The 18,658-nt window shown below is 45.2% G+C and overlaps 1 protein-coding gene and 1 long non-coding RNA gene across 16 annotated transcripts in view; one reads left to right on the plus strand and one right to left on the minus strand.

Annotated features, from left to right (window-relative positions):
* LOC137862533 (uncharacterized) overlaps nt 1–18,658 on the minus strand; it is a 453,236-nt gene that overhangs the window by 431,465 nt on the left and 3,113 nt on the right. The window lies entirely within an intron of this gene.
* TMCC1 (transmembrane and coiled-coil domain family 1) overlaps nt 1–18,658 on the plus strand; it is a 143,596-nt gene that overhangs the window by 72,205 nt on the left and 52,733 nt on the right. Inside the window, exon 1 of one of the 15 annotated variants that reach the window (XM_068694695.1) lies at nt 12,018–12,115. The exons of the other annotated variants lie outside the window; for them this stretch is intronic. Within the exon in view, the coding sequence (XP_068550796.1) occupies nt 12,077–12,115 (39 nt within the window). The 5' untranslated portion in view covers nt 12,018–12,076. Of the gene's footprint in view, nt 1–12,017; nt 12,116–18,658 lie in introns of those variants that run through there. 15 annotated transcript variants of the gene reach the window in all.

Genomic DNA, 18,658 nt, shown 5'->3' on the forward strand with positions numbered 1-18,658 from the left:
CCATGCAAACAAAAGCCTAATAAAATCTGTTCCGTATCTTTGCAGCACTAGTTTCCGAGGAGAACAAGGTTAAGTCTGGGGCCAGCTGTTCAGGTTTTTATCAAGAGTTGGGATAGTCTGATAGAGAACAAAGAAGAGGTTTATTTCAGATAAACTTTAAAAGATATTTTAACTTTGTTTTCAAATAGATTGCTGTTCTAAGTGTGAACTCATGCTTACATGGCTCTCCAGAATGAGTACTGGGTGAGCCCAATCCTGTGTGATGCTGAGATCCTCTGCTCCCAGTGGGAATTAAGGACACTGAATGCTTGTGGCATAAGGGAAAGTAAATTCTTAGTAATCCTCTCCACACAAAGTATTTTTAGCTCAGTGTTCTCTTCTCAGTTCTTTTCATATTTGTTGAAATAGAAGGGCAAAATGTTATCCCAAAACCAAGGATTGGATTTGTTTGGGCACCTCATTTGCATACATCTGCATATGTAATAATCCTGCTGCTTGTTGTCAGGCTTTGTAAAGAAAATGAGAAATGAGACTGGCATGGCATGGAAAATAATGTAATAATTAAAGCCTTACTGAGACATTTCATTTGGTCTTGTATTTCAAGCACTGTAAATTTAAATATCTTTGCATAAATCTCCTTGTAAAGGTTCTGAGCTCACTGAGCTGAGAAATCAGGATTTTGGTGGTTTGGAAATGATTGAGATTGCATGGGTGTCGTCTTGTTTCACCGTACTTTCAGAGCTGTTTGTTGGGTAACAAGTTACATGACCAAACACGAACAAACAGAATGGTATTCAGGTTCCAGAGATACAAAAGTAGTAGTAGTAGTCTGGTGAGAAGTTGTGTCCACTTGGACTTTATCAGTGTCATGAAGGTGAAGACAATGCTCAGCCATTGTATTGTTGTGCAGCCAATGTCTCTGAAACTGGTTCTGGCTCTTGCTGCCCGAAGGGTGACACTTGCTTTGAGAGAGACACGGACTTCTGCATGATGTTCTTCATCTGCTTAGCTTCACAGCTAGCAGAAAGCAAATGGGAGTGAACAGTCAACAACAAAGGCAAATTTTACTCTTAAGTCCTACCATAATTTTGGTAGAAGTACTTTGGACACTTTCAGATGACAACTATACATGCGCTGCTGGGTGGCCTCTGTGCAGATGGTGCTGTTCAGAGCTGAGCAAGTCTTGCCCTCAGAGCACTGGTGAAGTAGTAGCATCCAGTTCCTCTGCCTCCCTGCCCCTCCACCCTTGGTGAGTTCTCTTCCTGTTTAATGTTTGAAATGTTGACACTGTATCTGGATAACAAATATATTCTACCAGTCATCTTTTTGTTAGGTTTGATGAACTGTGTGTAGCAGAAGTATAGTAAACAGCCAGTAGATGATCAAATAGGTAGCAGTGGGATGTGGGAGAAGTATCAGAGAAACAAAATTATTAAGAGGTTAAAATGACTTAACAGAAAAGTGGAGGAAATTTTAGTCTTTAATTCAACGAAGTCTAAGAGACCGATACACTTGTAGAAACATTCTTCTGTAGACATCCAAACATGAATAATGAAGCCTTTTGACGTTGTTAGGGTTATGGGGAAAGCAAAACAAAACAAAAACAATCTTATTGAAATAGAAATTCTTAAAAATATACAACACACAGTTTTTGTTTTACCCACTGAGATCCTTATCTGGGGGTGCTTGTATTCTTAACCTCTAAGCATTGGTGCTAGGGAAAGATTGTGAGGTCAGTCAGTTTATTCTTTCAGGAAGTAAGGTTTTCTATACAGTGAGTTGTTTTGGAATGGTGGAAGTCCTTAGCTGATACATTCTGGTGTTGCTGGGAAGATAGACTGACCTGACTTCATTTAGCATCAAATTGCTCAGTGGAATTTACAGATTTTGTTTCTATAGGCCTGAACTCTTCCAGGTTAGAGTTTCCTTGCCTCATGGTTACAGAAGTAATGGCAAAAAAGGTTGAACCAATATTGAAAATGTAATACTTGATCTCCTCAAATTGAAATGATGCCCTGGGGTCTGAACAGCTGGAAAGAGCTGGAAAGCAGCTCTGCAGAAGAGGACCTGGGGATCCTGGCAGACACCAAGCTGAACCTGGGGCAGCAGCGTGTCCTTGCCGCAAAGAAGGCTCGTGTCATCCTGGGCTGCAGCAGGCAAAGTATCGGCAGCAGGTCGAGGGATGTGAGCCTGCCCCTCTGCTCAGCACTGGTGAGGCCACAGCGGGAGTGTTGGGTCCAGTTCTGGGCTCCCCAGGACAAGAGAGACGTGGACATGCTGGAGAGAGTCTGTCAAAGGGCCCCAAAGGCGGTGAAGGGTCTGTAGTACCTCACGTGTGAGGAAGTGCTGAGAAAGCCGGGACTGCTCAGCCCAGAGAAGACGAGGCTCAGGGGGATCTCCTCCATGCCCATTACCACCTGAAGGCAGGGCGCAAGGAGGACAGCCGGGCTCTTCTCAGTGGTGCCTGGCACCAGGACAAGAGGCAGTCAGCACAAACTGGAGCTCAGGAGGATCCCCCTGAACATCAGGAAATACTTTTTCCTGGTGTGGGTGATGGAGCAGTGGGTCAGGTCACCTGGAGAAGCTGTGGGCTCTCCCTCTTTGCAGATCTTCAGAAACCCCCGGGATGAGGGCCTGGCTGCCCTGCTCAGGATGGCCTTGCAGGGGCAGGGGAGGAGCAGGGGTACCAGAGGTCCCTGCCCACCTCCTCGGGGACTCTGTGATACAGAGTTAAGGCTCCTGCTTATTAGGTGTTAAAGATCACTGAAATTTTTAACAGTTTTGCTGGAAAGGAATTGCTGAAGATAAAAAATGAAGTAAACCCTGAAAACAGCAACTTCAAAGGTTGTCAGTGCTCGTGCCAGCACTTTAATTTGCATTCCTTTAGTGAGATACCCATATGGCAGCTTTCCAAGGCACCATTCACTTAGTTCTGCTGTGTTCTCATGGAACTTTGTGTCCTCATCCTGTTTTCTGTTTTGGTCATCAGTTTTTGTAAATATTTCAGATATCTTTAGATATTGTTTATCAACTTAAATCTGTATTCCATTACTACCCATATTTAAAAATAAATAAAAATGTTTGCATGTGCTTCTGCAATAACAATTTCCAGTCCTTAGTTTGTAGGCTCCTCAATATTTTCCAGTGATAGTACTGACCTTGTGAGTGTCAAATGAAAACCTACTAACAGTAAGGTTGCTTTTCTTAGTTACTTTCTAATGACCCTTTTCAAGTACTGGTGTGCTGATTTATGAATTGTGTTAATGTAAACGAGGTAGCATATTCAGCTGAGCCACCATTTCAGTGTACGTAGCATAGGTGTAGGAGACTGCATGAACAGTTTCTCTCTGACTGTAAATAGTCTTTCAAAGCAGTGATTTATTTGTCTGCCAGAAACCTTTTTCACAAACTCATTTGTCATAAATGCAATGCAGTGCTCCTGGGACAACCACCTTTGAAAAGGCGGAAGATTGTATTTTTTATATCATTAAAGCTGTGTGGAAAAGTTACTGTGGCTATTAACAGTATCTGAGATGTGTAAAAGATGACTTCGTCTTAGCCCATTTCCCAAAATATTAAGTAGTCTTCTAAACATAGAATCATAGAATCATAGAATATCCTGAGTTGGAAGGGACCCTTAAGGATCATCAAGTCCAACTCTTGACACCGCACAGGTCTACCCAAAAGTTCAGACCATGTGACTAAGCGCACAGTCCAATCTCTTCTTAAATTCAGTCAGGCTCGGTGCAGTGACCACTTCCCTGGGGAGCCTGTTCCAGTGTGCAACCACTCTCTCTGTGAAGAACCCCCTCCTGATGTCCAGCCTAAACTTCCCCTGCCTCAGCTTAACCCCGTTCCCGCGGGTCCTGTCGCTGGTGTTAATGGAGAAAAGGTCTCCTGCCTCTCGACACCCCCTTACGAGGAAGTTGTAGACTGCAATGAGGTCTCCCCTCAGCCTCCTCTTCCCCTCCACGCCTTTCACCATCTTCGTAGCCCTCCTCTGGACACTCTCCAACAGTTTCATGTCCTTTTTATACTGTGGTGCCCAGAACTGCACATAGTACTCGAGGTGAGGCCGCACCAGCACAGAGTAGAGCGGGACAATCACCTCCCTCGACCTACTAGCGATGCCGTGCTTGATGCACCCCAGGACACGGTTGGCCCTCCTGGCTGCCAGGGCACACTGCCGGCTCATATTCAACTTGCTGTCTACCACGACCCCCAGATCCCTCTCTTCTAGGCTGCTCTCCAGCGTCTCATCGCCCAGTCTGTACGTGCAGCCAGGGTTTCCCCGTCCCAGGTGCAGGACCCGGCACTTGCTCTTATTGAACTTCATGCGGTTGGCGATCGCCCAGCTCTCCAACCTATCCAGATCCCTCTGCAACATCATACTTAATGTTTGCCCTCTCATTCAACATGTGTAGGTGGTAAACATTTTTGGAATTTTATCATAACGGATCCTGAGTGAAACATTCTGTTGCCTTCCCCTGAAGCACTGCTTTTATAATGAAAATAATATTTGTCATATAAATGGAGGAGGTTAGTCACAAGCCCTTCTGGAAATAGCACATAAGATATTACTTGCTTAGTAATTTATTCTCTCTTAAAGCTAGTACTGCAAACACCTGGAGGTACAGGTCTGGGCTTCTGGAAGATCTGATTCAACAGCTGTGCAGCATATGAAAGCGTGACTTATGCAGCCCGAGCCCCTGTGACAGTGGCTGCTTTTTTCCTCCTTCCCCAGCAGAAAAGTCACAAGTCAATACTGAGGCTTTTTTCGGGAATAGGATGGCATTTTTGTTGCGTCTCGCAACAAGATAAGATACCAACAGGTCACTGTAATGGCTTAATTGCAGAGTGATAGGTCAAGAGCAGGCTGAGGATTGTTTCACAAGCTCAGAAATGAGTCTTGAGTTGCTTACTTGCTTTAAAAGACCATGTGGTACCAGGCGCTGCGTTTCCCTGCCTGGTGGCAGTAACCTTTGTGAAGCACCAGTGGTGTTACACTCAAAGTCTTGTTTATGGGCAAAGAGGAGACTTACTAATTTGCTAGGACAGCCAAGAATTTAATTTTAGTATAATTGAGATCTTAAAGAGTTTAATCATTATTAGTCCAGATTTCTTACAGGAAAAATGGAAATCATGATGTTACAATTGTTACATACACGTTTCTTAGTTGATAACCCTTCTCCTAGGGTTGTGCTTCCCCTTCGTTGCTCTCCTGGGTCCTGCACTTGGCAGTCTCATTCTGGCAGTAGGTATTGCATCGAGATGGCAACATCTGGAGCCCTTTGCCGCTAGGTATTTGATGTTCAGGTTGGTAGTTTCTTCATCCTCACCCTAGGATACACTTCTTCATCGGTGTGCAGCTCTGCGTACATCCTGATTGACCATGTACGGTGACTTTTACTTGCACTGCACAGTGTTACCGGGTTATTTACAATTGTTGCCTGGAATTTTGAAAAGTGGCAGCTATCTGTAGTTTTCTTTATGATTTTTCTCCTGGAGTCACAGAGGAAAGCTGTAGATCCTCAGAGTTCTAAAGATTCCTTTCAAACCTATCTTTTGCAACTTTTTTGCTGTATATGCTCTGAACTCTGAAATTTTCCAATCCTGACTATTTTTTTCGATTTCCAACTTGCAGTACTTTTCTATGTCTGATTTGTGAATGGTTTTTGGCTTTTTTTTTTCAGCTGAGAATTGTAGATGTGATTCTTATGCCTAGTTTTTTGTTGTTGTTTTGTTTTTCTTTTTGTTTATTTTTAAGGTCCACTAACATTTTCGAGTTAGGGAGACTTTCCTTTCCCTAGCGGTCCAGAAGCCTGCATCCACAGATGTCAGGGAAGCTCCTTGCTCTTGACAGTCCAGGGAAAAAAAAAAGGGGGGGGGGGGGAAGGGGAGTGTTCTTTGCAAGGCATGTTTACACAACAAGAAATTTAGTGGAACTGTAATTAGATGTTATCATACTCTTAGCTCACAGTTATGTCATCCTGGTGAAACTCTTACTCCACAAACACATTATGAAACAGGCATCGTAACGAAAGCTTTGTGGATGCGGGCGCAGAGTCTACCTGGGAGCCTGGTAGACAGTGTCTGCAATGATGTATCGGAACTGTGCCGATACGTATTTGTGTAATTGTATAAAGCACTGATACCAACCCATTTCAGCTGCTAGCTGCAAGTGTACTACAGATACACAATAGCTGACCTTTTCAGTCTGTTTAAATTTTTTGCTAGTATAGTTGAGGTCTAGTAAAATTCCTCAGAAGGTCTGAGGTACAAGCTCCAAATCTTGGTGCACCTTTTGTTTTCAGCTGTCTTGGATCAAAAGTTGTGAAAAGACACCTGCCCACAGTAGGTATGAATGTCTCAAAATTCTGAGAGGCATTTATGAAGGCAGAATTACTACACTGTTAAATAGGACTTGCACTATAACATCATTTAAAAGAAAACTACAATTTATTCCATGGCACCAGGTTATAATAGGCCTCAGTCTTACCTTGTCTAAAGGGCAAAGGCTGACTTGGATTTATTCTACTGCTGATATAGTATAATTCTAGTCCGTAGCAATTGCCATAGAAATAAAACTGCTAGTAAGTTGTATGGTTTGGCAACTAAAGTTCGATTTAATGCATACCAAATTCTCTAGAAGAAAAGGAGAGAAGTACAGAAAGCAGGAAAAAATGAGTGACTTTCCACTCATTTCCGTAAAGTGTGAACGTTTCCTTAAGAGGTGGTGTGTGCAAGTGGAAGGATTGTCAGCTCATGAGCTTAGAGAGACGTCTGCAAAAACACAGCTGAGCCAGGTGTGTGACTCCTTCCTGAAGCTGCTGCGTGTCGGTGCTAGGGCCAGCTCTGAGTCCAGAGCATGCTGTCATAGCTTGACTGTGAAAATCTCTTTATGAAAGGATTGATAATAGAAGCTTGACATAGTTTGACATGTTGATCTCCAGTTGTGACTGATTGCTGCTGTGACACAGAGTTACTGATTTTTGTCTTGGCAGAGTTTAGATCCATTCTCTGGGTTTTTAGACTTCTAGCTGTGCAGGACGATGGGTTCAGTAATCTGCTTGCAGAGAAGTCAGATCACAAGAGTTGGCTGACTCCTGCTTGTGCTTTGCGCATGAGCTTGTAATGTATTTTGCCAAGAGTGTTTCTGAACTTCACAGTACAAACTTCTGGTTCGCAGTAAGGAATTAAACTCAGTTGAGTTTCAGTGTCAAGTTGATACTCAGTCAGAACTCGGAGTTTCTTTTAACTCAGGACTTTTTCTTTTAACTTTAAGTGATTTTGACTTCCAGACTTAAAAAAAAAAAAAAAAAAAAAAAAAAAAGAGAGAGAAGAAAAATCCAAACAATATTATGTACGTGTCCCAGTTTTTGTCAGTACTGAATGTATGCAGGACGTGTCTTAGCCAAAGTAAGACAGCCCACAATAAAGTGGACAAGGAAGCCTCAGTTAGCAGTTTTGAACTTTGTGAGCGAAGCAAAGAAATTGTAATAGAAAAGGCAGCACCTAATGGCCAAGACACCAAAGTGTAAGGATAGTCAGTTTCTATTTTCTGCTCAATCATTAACATTTGCTGTATACTTGGTTATTTTTGTGTTGAGATTTTCTTTAGATGGGAATGACATCTTTATATCAGAGTATTTTAGTGACCGTTATATGTGAAGGGCTTTTATAGGAAAAAATATTCTTATGATTTGGTAGAATGCAGATAAAATTTCTCCTCTGTGCAGGGTGTCATCCCTCATGTTACCTCTTAAACAGGAGTGGAATCTTAAAAATAAATAATAATTAAACACTATTTATGAGGTTCCCCTGGTGTCTGGAGAATATTTGTATAGCATCGACACTTTATCACTTTATTCAATAGAGGGAGCTGTGACTTTTCTGAAAATCTGTATATAAACTTCATTCATGCTGAAAATGAATTGATTTGCACTATTAAATCAGCTTTTGGAAGTAGTGTGTATTTTCCGTGCAATGGTTGATAGTCGTCTTTTCAGTAAATACTTAGTTTTACTGTTAAATAGAAATGATCATGAAATGAGTTTAGCTTTAAAAATAAAATCATTTAAACACCTCTCTTGAATCTCATTTTATTTTCCCAAAGCAATTTATGCCCTGTTACCTGCAGAAAACCATAGCCTGACAGCAACAAATTCAGCACATATAGGTATCTTTATTTTATTTAGAATTGTATGTAAATACAGTGGGTTCATCCTGAAAATGTGCATGTTTGAACACATGAGGTTCTTACCTTCTAAACTTTCTGCTGTAAGAAAATGTCTCTCATGTTGGCTACTCCAACAGGTCTTTCCTTAAAGGCTGTCAGTAAGATATCTACCTAATGACTTAATCGTAATACCATGGAGTGGGTCAGGTCGGAAGGGACCGCAAAGCCCACCCGGTTCCAACGCCTGCCATGGGCAGGGACACCTCCCACCAGACCGGGCTGCCCAAAGCCCCATCCAGGTCCCGTCCCTGCGCACTGCCAGGGATGGCGCGTGTTGATATTTATAAATATTGCTCTGACTTCCAGGTATAACATTTCTTCTTACCCTGTATAATGGTAATAACAACAAAAAGTACTGAAAACTGAATTTGGAGTGCAAGTAAAAAGTTGTAGATGATCTAAATGAGAGGCATATTGGAAATAAAAATCAAGGGTTACTGAGCATTTTTAAAAGAAAAGTGGTTAAGAGGTATTTTATACTAAAAATAAACTCATTCTAATTGTGCTTTATGTCATTGTGAAAGGCTGTCAGGCTGAGGTACTTGTTCATTAGGCCAAGTTCACTTTAAATTTGAAAATCAATCTTGGTGGCTTTTTACTAAAATCTTAATTTTTTCCATCTGACTGCGGTAACAGTATTTTTGCACATTTGGAGAACAGGGTCAGGGCCTGGGCAGAAGACTGTGTAGACATAAGAATTGTATGTAGTAAGCTGCTATTTTCACAGAAGGCATCAGTGAGTTTCCAACACTACTGAATTACTTCTTTAGCTGTATCTCCACGATCACTAGTACTGTCCACCACGAAATGGTTCATACATTATAAGTGAGGTGGTGTAGGCTGCTGCTGGGAATGTGCCACCAGGAATTCTGATGCAGTATGCTGGCTGGAATACCTGTTCAGAGGTTTGATGTTTCAGGATTTTTTACATTACTTCATTACTCTGTGGTTTTGGAAGTAATATATAATAAACAGCTTTGGAAGTGCTAGCATGATGAGAGATTATTCTGAATGGGTAAGGAGTTTAATGTCCCTGAGCAGACATACAAGAATTCACAAATCAATCTATTGAAAAAGAAATGAATTGCTATAGGAAGGTTAAATTGGAGGAAAAACAACAAACTTGTGATATCCTGATGAAAGAAGACTAATGAAAAAACACGCACGTATTTCTATGTAAGAGTAGGAGACTTTCATTGACTGCAGATCACAAAAATCTGTTTGGAAATGCTGAATGTGAGGTCTTGGTTAGAGGCAAGGGAGAATGTTGCTATCATCAGTTTTGCTAATCTACCAATTCCGATCCCTCTGATGTGGATTAAATTTCAGCCAGCTGGCTCCTTTCCCTTATCTATATCCTTATTCTGTCCAGACTCTAAGCCATGTAGCCTGATGGGGAAAAGAGATCTGGGTGTCCATTAACAAACTGGAGATGCTGTACGTCAAAAGCTACGGCCAGAGGAGGTACTGGACAGTACTCGGGACTTTTGACACCAATTCCTGAGGGTGGGAGTGTGATTACCCCAACCCACCCACACTTACTGTGGGACAGCATGGAAACATGCAGCAGATGAAAAGGCAGGATGGGTCAGCCTGCCCTGCCCTGCCTGCTTCTGGGCATTACTTCTGACACAGTTGTGGAGGGAGTTCCTCTTGTATGCTGTATTACAAGATGTTCGGCTGCATCTCCTTCACCAGCTGTCCCGCTGGGTGCTGGGCTCCCGAATGAAATACGGCAGTACTAGGGATAGACCATAAGAGAGAGTTCTTTGGACAGGTGATTTTCAGCGATGGATGGATGTTGTCATGGGAATGCTTGAAAAACATGGTGGTTTTACCAGCAGTGAGTGTGTGGCACTTTTCCAGATATGGAGACTGTTCAAAGTGGTATAGATTTCCTACACTAAGAATTAAATGGCATGCCCACGGCTTCTGAATGTAGTCAAACTGAAGAGCAAGAATTACCACGTTGAGAGTGGAGAATGACGGAGCTGCTAGATGCAGGACCCCTGAGCATCTGGTATGTGCTCCCCCAACACGAGCAGGTTTTTCTAGTGTTTTAGTCCTGCCAGTATCCTTTGCTGTTGGTCTCAGTTTTACAATGATCCTTTAGAGCCAGGTAACAGGGTAACATGTTGTGTATTTCCAGGAAAAGTGAACGTTTTGAAAAGGAGTTCAAGTTCTGGCAGGGAACGGTTCCTCTGTATAGATACAGTTATGTATTTCTGAGAGCTCTGAGTTACCACTGACAGTGACAGTGCAACCCAGTAATGCTCTTATGTAACAGCTGGGGTTTCCAGTACTGAAATACACATCTTCAGATGTTAATTTTGGATGACAGTCATAAAACAAACACCTCTGTTTAATCTTTTTCTAACTTTCCCTTCGAGTTCTATGTAGAGAACTTTACTGACCCTTCTCATAACCCTTCCTGGCCCACTGCCCTCCAAGTCATTTGATGACTTTAAAAATAGGCTAAAATATTTTTTCTTAATAAGGCAAGAATGCTGGCCGAAGTCACCTCTGCTTCTCTGCACAAACATGCAGCCATGCATGGGAATGAGGTGTACTTCTCCAGTGCCTACCGTGAAGAGTAATTTTGTCTGAACGCTGTGTGCCACTACCTCCAGCCAGGTATATGCCAGGCTCTGCCCTGGGATCCTGGTCCCTTGATTTCTTATAGCTGGAGCATGACGTGGGATCCTTCTGGCCATCATGACAGGGTTTCCTTCCCATTGAAACTAGGGTCTGTCTGCAACACGGGGCTGTATGAGCGTTTGGGAATACAGAGAGGAATATCTTTTTCTCCTTTAGATCAAAGGATCTTCAACTCAAGGATCTCCGGAAGTCCAGAGCTTAAAAACCGTCTCAGATCACGTAAATCACAATTCAGCTCAGTTTCCTTCAGTATGATATGATTCATACACTGGAAATATCTCTCTTGTCGATGATACAGAATGGTGTTTTTTTTTAACCCTCTTAAGTTGGCCTTTATTCTGTAGAATTTCAGATTTCTTAGGTGTCACTATTTTTTTGTTCAAACCTGCTTGCTGTTTTCTCTTGAAATACTGCGTTACTGCTTCAGGGGATTGTTGTGTGAAGGTTGCTGCTCTGAGCACGCTCCCCAGGGGCTGGCGGTGAGGTGCGAGCTCCGTGTGGAGTGTTACTGGGACAGCGGGGTGTCGGAACAGGGGTGTCACCGGGACGGCGGGGTGTCGGAACAGGGGTGTCACCGGGACGGCGGGGTGTCGGAACAGGGGTGTCACCGGGACGGCGGGGTGTCGGAACAGGAGCACGCCGTAGTTCTGAGCTGTAGCCATAGAAGGAACGAGCGAAATCTCAGGCAGAAGGCAATTACAAAAAGGCTTGGGAATAAAATCCTCAGACGTTGAAATCTGAGCATGCTGCGGCAGGACGCTGCCCGAGGTTGGCTTACTTCTGGCAGCCCGAGCCCGTCGCTGTATCCGCGGCTTCTGTTTTCCCCTCCTCCTTTCCCAAACGGCCCGGTGGGTGCCCGAGCCCATCCCGAGCCCCGGCGCCGTGTCGGAGCGGCCCGGCCGGGTCCCTGCTGCCGGCCCCGAGCCCCGGGCGTGCGGCGGCCCCGGGGGCTGCCCCCGAGGCGCCCTCGTCGAGGCGCTGCTCGGCCGTGCCCGGCCCCCACCGCGGGGCTGCAGCCCGGGGGCCTGCCGCAGCCGGGCCCCTTCCCGCGGCCTGGGCGTGCCGGGGGCCGGGCGGGGAGCGCGTGCCCGCGGCGGGGGGCGGGGCCGGGGGCGGGGCCTTGGGGGGCGCGGCGCGGTGCGGGCGCAGCCCCGCGCCCCGGGGCGCTGTGCGCGGACCATGGTGCAGCGCTTCAGCCTCCGCAGGCAGCTCTCCAAGGTGGGGCGCGGCGCGGCGCGGCCGGCGGCGGGGGCGGCGCCGCCTTTGTTCGCCCGCCGGCGGCTCGGGGCGTGCTGCCCGCGCTGCCCACGCTGCCCGCTGCGACCCCACCTCTGGCCGCGGCTCCCTTCCCGGGGGGATCCCGGCACCGCGGGGCGGGTGCGCGACACGGGGGTGGTGCCGCGCCGGGGACGGCCGTGCCGGGGGCGGCCCGCACCTGCGGCACCGGGGCACCGCCGCCGGCCGCGGAGCGGGGCGCAGCCGGGCCCCCCACCCCCTCCGCCCGGCCCCGGGCCCGGCGCAGCGCTGCGGAACAAAGGGCCGGCCGGGAGCGCGGCGCGGGGGCGGGGGGGGCTAGCCCTGCCGAGGCTGCCCCGGGGAAGGGAGCGCTGAGCGCCCGCGGTCCTGCGCCGCGTCCCGGGATCCGCCCCGGGCGGGCGGCGTGGAAAGCACCGGCACAAAGAAATCAGCCCCGGGACAAAACGAGGCTGCGGTGCGCTCCAGGTGAGAGCGCTGCTCCCGCCGAGCCGCCCCGCGGCCCTGTCCGTGCGCCAGCCCCCGGCGTGGAGCTGGCAGCGGCTCTGCAGGCAGGAATTGGGGTGTCGGTGGGACGCGTGAATAACGCGCCGAGTTCCTACGTTACCTTCAAGCCCTTTTTGTTCCCATAGTGTATTTCAGATGCGTTTATCAACAGTTTAAAGTGCTGTTATCAGCATTTAAAATAGGTCAAAATTCACATCCTGCAGCCTGCCTTGGGAAAGGCTGTGGTTTTGCACTAAGTTGGTACCTGACTCATTTCTGTTGTTTGAGCATCTCCTCATCTTAAAGGAAACAATATAAACCTTTCAAGGGAGCGTGGCAAAGGGAAACTTGCATCTTCTAGCAATTTACCTTCTTCTGTACCAAGAGCTGTGCCTACAAGCAGAAGTCTGTGCAGGCACTACAGAGTTTCACCAAGACTTGCGAGGGGATGATCAGGTTAGTGTTGCCCGCTGATGGTATGGGGCAGCTCAAATACTTCTGAATGAACTCTTTTGGATAACTCGTTTTTAATTCTGGTTTACCTGAGGCAAGCAGTGTGATTTGGGAGGATGTTCACACTGACTTTTACTGTAGGAGAACTGCTTCTGATTTGATTTTCTAGCTCAGTCTCCTCAATTGTGCCTTGCACTGGTTTAACCCTGGTTGTGTCAAGCCTGCTCGGATTTTTTTTTTCTGGAATAGGGGCTTGTTTGATAGTTCATTTCATGTTGGTTGCTCTAGGTCTTGGTACTTAAATAGCAAAATTAAAAAAATCAGTTGTATCAATAAATAATCAAAACAGATTGTGTTTTACCTGGATTTGGATGTAGGATGAGAACTCCATCCGCTTGTCTCGCTGTAGGGTGGGATAGGGAAAGTCACTTTGTGCTTGACGCTTTGGGGGAAGAGAAGAAAATGGTATTATAAAGCACTCTGTTGTCTCTTGTATGGAAACAAAACAAAAGACATAGATTTTTGCTAATCTGTTCATCAGCCAAAACGTAATGACTGCCAGTCTACCTAAAATAAAGTAATGCTTTATTAGTATTTATGATGCAAAATTCTTGATTCCTTGGTTGCTAGCTAACACTTAAGATTTGGCACGTCTGCAAAAGGCCTAGAGCACCTGCAACCAGGATGTATTCACTTCTTGGATAAAATAGGAGGTTATTAAATAGTGCATGTATGTAACACGGCTCAAGGTCAAAATCCCAGTGTCTAGCTGTATTTAATGGTAGATGTTTCAAATGCGATGTGACTAAGCTGAAAAATGCTGTCACCAGCGCACGTAAAACTTCAGCAAAGAAAGCGTGGGACTTAATGCAGGAAGGAAAAATAAGGTTTCATGATGCGAGGTTTAGCCTCAAATAGCTGGTTTCACTTTCCAACATGACTATTTGCACTGCGTGGCTTTGATCAAATCCTTTAAGCTCCCTGAGTCTCTGTCTTCTTTCTATGAGTGGGGTTAATGCCTTTCTCTTATTTACATAATGGATGTCAACTTCTGAAATGCCGTTCTGGGGAGAGCTGCATAAGCACTTAACCTTATACTAACTTATGAAATGTTTGCATTTGAGAACCTAAACGTGTCAGCAATTTCAGAAAGTTTTACAGAGACCTATCTTACAGTGTTACTACTTGTTTCACATATGCCAGGTCAGCATTTAGTATTTGTGTGTGATTGCATGGTTTCTGTGTTAGTTTGCCAGCTTAGACATCTGTAACTGTTAAAACTTGGAGCCGTAAATTACAGCACCTTTATTGTTAAGATGTAGGACAAAATACTTGATGGCTTTCAGTCTGGTACAACAAATACCTTCCCGAGTCCAAACTCAGCTTGTTCACTTTGTTTCCTCTGCTTCCCCCTACCCTCAATATCAGAAGTGTCTTGCAAGTGCTTTGGTTCCCGCCACTCTCCGTCTTAGACTGTTTAGAAATCCTTGGAGGATCAAAAAATTCCCTCTGTGTTCAGACTGTGTGTTTGTGATAAAAATATATAAAATAACAGGTTTCACGGAGTTCTCAGAGAAAGTGATAATTGAGCTGATACTAGCATAGTCTAGCATGGCAAGAGTCAGAAGTAAACGGAGAATTTGGAAATCTGATGCTTTTCAACCTTATTCTCACGTTCAGTAGAACAACAAACCAACAGTTTTCCTGGGGCTCTTCAAATTCTGCACTTTAAAGAGAATTGAAGTAATGTTGTTGTACCTATTGCTGAGCAATCCAGCTGGACAGTTCAATCTAACGGGACCTTAATGGGGTAGAAGTGCAGTTTACTGCATCCACTGCTCTGTGCTAGATTGCCCTTAGATGATCGGTAGGTTACCTTCTTCTTGTGGTAGACGCCGCGCAGCTTGAAGTGGCTTTCTGGGGGGAGCTGCTGGGTCCTGCCCTGGCAGCAGGCTTCCTGGCGGGCCTGGTCTGCCCCAGCAGGCCTCGCCGCAGCGCCTGTGCGGCCGCTCCCTTGCATCATGCGTGGGGCTCGCTCCTCGCCGTCAGTGCGGGGACGGTCGCTCCCCAGTGTCCCGTTGCTCCTTGTGTTGGCCATTCTGACAGCCCTAGCATAGGCAGGCCATTTGGGGCATCCCCACGTACTACTCACCACGTTTCTGAGCTTTGAGTCTTTCCTGCAGAAATGTTCTGCAAGGCCTACTGTACAGAAGGCTCCTTGAAATAAAGCCAAGAGGCAGTGGGATGTAGATAGGTCTGCAAGCATTGCTAAAGCCGTGCAGGTGTTGAGAGAGTTCTGCCAATAAGAAACAGCCGCAAACTTTTCTGGGTGAGATGGGGCCCTTGAGAAGAGAATGAACTTGCAGTGCATCATCTTGTTCCTAGAAATGTGTGGAGAGATGTTACAGACTTATTTCTACCACCTTACAAAGGAAAATGAGCTTCCGACCCTCTGTTCAAAGAAGCAGAGGTAACAGGCTTTGTGAGGAGTTTGTCCTGTCTCAGTGCGACAGCTTCATGGATGCCGTTACAGTGCAAAAGTAAAAGAGATTTGAAGCATCTTCCCAGACCACAATGTTGTTAGTTAATGGGGAATGTAGGCCTGTATCTATGGGGGTGTTAGAGGTAGGAATAGAGATTTTTGTTCATGAAAAAACATTACAAATAATCCAAACAATTGCCCATATACATGCCAGCTAGGGGTCTGGTAAATTACATGCGATGGCTCGTTGCCAAATAGACTTACAGTGTTAAAGGATGTAAACAGTCTACAGATGGAACACAGCTTACATAAATGAATATTTTCTTTTAATAACAAAATTCCACTGCTCGTGGCAGTTTGCTTTGCAATATCATCATACTTTCTAATATGTGCTTACATGGGGCTAGATAACAATAACAATCGGAATTTCCTACCAGCAGTGATCAAAGGAAGCATTAAAAGCGTTGGCATCTTTACTCTGAATAAGTTACCGTTAGGGGTCCTTTGTAGGACTTGAAGCTCATGCAGTATTTGTTCGTCTCCTCACAGTTTCCCATGTTAAGTCAGCCAGTATTTCTTCACAGGCAGAGAACAGTTTGCTCTCACTTTGTAAATCTTTCTATTTTGTATGTGGCAGTCAATGATAAAAACACATATGTAAACTAGTCCTTTTCAGAAAAGCTTTTCTCACTGGAAGAAGGCCTTAGAAGTTCAGGGAAAACAAAATAATAGGAGCAAGGGAAATTGAGTGAGCTTTTCGGTATTTATGTGACATACAGTTCAGGATTCCCTGTTTTGACAGGGGATGTGATGATGGCCTCCAAAGTGATTCTTACCAAAGATGAACTGTACATGCTGGTGAGTAGAGAAAGGATGGTAGAGGTGCCGTGCTGAGGATTTGGGTGTTTCAGTGATGGGGTGCACCTGTTCAGTACATTAAGTTTGCTCAGGTGTCCCAAAGCCACTCCTCTGAGATGGCCACGTTTAGTGCAGGTGAGCTGATTGTTGCAGTTCTGTTTGCACCAGATCACATCATCGTATCGCACGTCCACAAGTGGCGCTGGAGCACCTGAATCCACTAATAAGAGTGTGAGTATCTTTTCACACCACTAATTTCGTATTTTGGGCTACATGTAAGATAAATTGACAGATGATAAGGCTCCTCCTTGAGTTATCCATCCACTAAACTGACTTTTATCTTTTGAGCTGTAATTCAAAATAAACACGGCTTTTGCTTCAAGAAGAGACGGATGAGAAAGCAGGTCTCTGGAGCTCTTGGTTTATAGAAGAGCCGACTGTGGGTCCATTTCCCATCCCTGCTCACATCCTACTTTCCTCACCATGCAGTGTGCTGGGCACTCCCCAGTGCTGGATCTGATCCTGCAGGAGCGGCCAGGGCTATGGGGAGCCCTTGGGCACCAGCAGAAGCCTGCTCGAGAGCATACACTGACACTTGCAGTCATAAGAAGGTCAGCAGCCAAGCGTTCCCAGGAAAATGGTCAAAAGCTTTCATAGCTCAGAATAAATAATACGTCAGAGTTTCCGTTCTGTTTGACAAACTGAAGGGAGTCCAGCGTGCCAAAGTAACTCTTCCTCAAGCTGTCAAAATGCTGTTTGTAGTAAGAAGCTGGGGCTGTTTCTTTCTTCCAAATATCTGCTGAGCTGTGCATTACATGGTTTACAACTGTCTGAGAATGCAGCGTTGCTTCTGAGCTGCTGGGTCTCAGTAAATCTGTTGGAGCATCTGTCTGACTCAGAGGTTGGCTGAAAAATGAAATTCTTCTCCACAACAGTTTCCTTGTCCCTTCTCAGACTCCTTACTAAATAAAACATACATGGGAAAAACAAACAGATGGTGCAGTGGGCAGGCGGTGCGCCACGGGCTGAAGTGCAGAGCGGGGCTGCCACTGGGGCGGTTCTGTCAGGCGGCTGTACCTCTGGGGCGGGGGGCTGCTTGTTTGTTCCGTTTTGGTGTTTAAATTTCAGTTACGAGAATATGAACAGGTGATAGAACAGGCTGTTTTCCTGACTGCTGGGTTGTAGATGTCAGTCATCCCATCAGCCTTCTTTGAGGTGTCTTACCTGTTATTTTGGTGTAAAAGTACATAACCTCTACCACGTTTTTAGCTCTTAATTAAAGAGAAGACAAGCTAGTTCCATGAAAATCGTGCATTAGCAGAACCTTGCAAGTGAAGTTTCTTGATTGCTTTTGTGTATTATTTTTTAAATGTGGTTTCATATCGTTTGTGTCTTAGAAAATACTTCGTATTTCAATACTTGATTTAGATGTTTCAGTAAGTAAAACGTTAATCCCAGTACCACATTCTTGCAACTTTACTTTTGTTCTTGGATTGATTCTTCCCCTGCATTTTTAAACAAGTCTTCCAGGCTCTAAAACCAGTCTCCCTGCAAAATTCATGATGAGAAAATTGGGGTGACTCCTACTAAATAACTTGGTTCGTATTGATGTAAAGTAATTTTTAAATCAATGGAAGTTTTTGTTGGTATGCAATAAATAAGGTTGTGTATGCAATTTAGTATGCTTTCTTCAAATGTGGTGAGATATCTTGTCTTTTGAACACAGAAATTAATCAGTTTGAAAATGTAGTCTAAGTTCCAGGACACTTTGAACAACATTGACATGAAAAAAAAAACTAGAGAAGCAAGCGTTTTTTTGTTTTGTTTTGTTTTAGCTTAAGATGCAATTTGGATGCCACTGAGATCAACTGTTATTTGAATGAGGAATTCGGCTTAGAAAAAAATTCCATCTGCACATTAATAATTAATTCCCACAGCATATTAACTTCATTTTCTCCATTTCTCCATCTATGCTGGTGTGACAGTCATGCTGCAGGCCGCGGCACCACCTGCGGGGCCTCGGTCACCCACGGGTGCACGCCGGCAGCAGGCTGAGCCGCTGAGCTGCCAGCCCGCTCCTGAGGGAGGGCTGGAATCGAGTTGGTGTCCAGGGCACCGACACGCCTCTGTTACGAGTCGCGACTTATGAAAAATACTACAGTCCCTCAAGCAAGGTGGAGAAAAAATACAGCGTGCGCTGGTGGGCATCTACCTTACCCCAGCCCACT

This window comes from Anas acuta, chromosome 11 (genome assembly GCF_963932015.1).
Source record: "Anas acuta chromosome 11, bAnaAcu1.1, whole genome shotgun sequence".
Taxonomy (NCBI): Eukaryota; Metazoa; Chordata; class Aves; order Anseriformes; family Anatidae; genus Anas; species Anas acuta.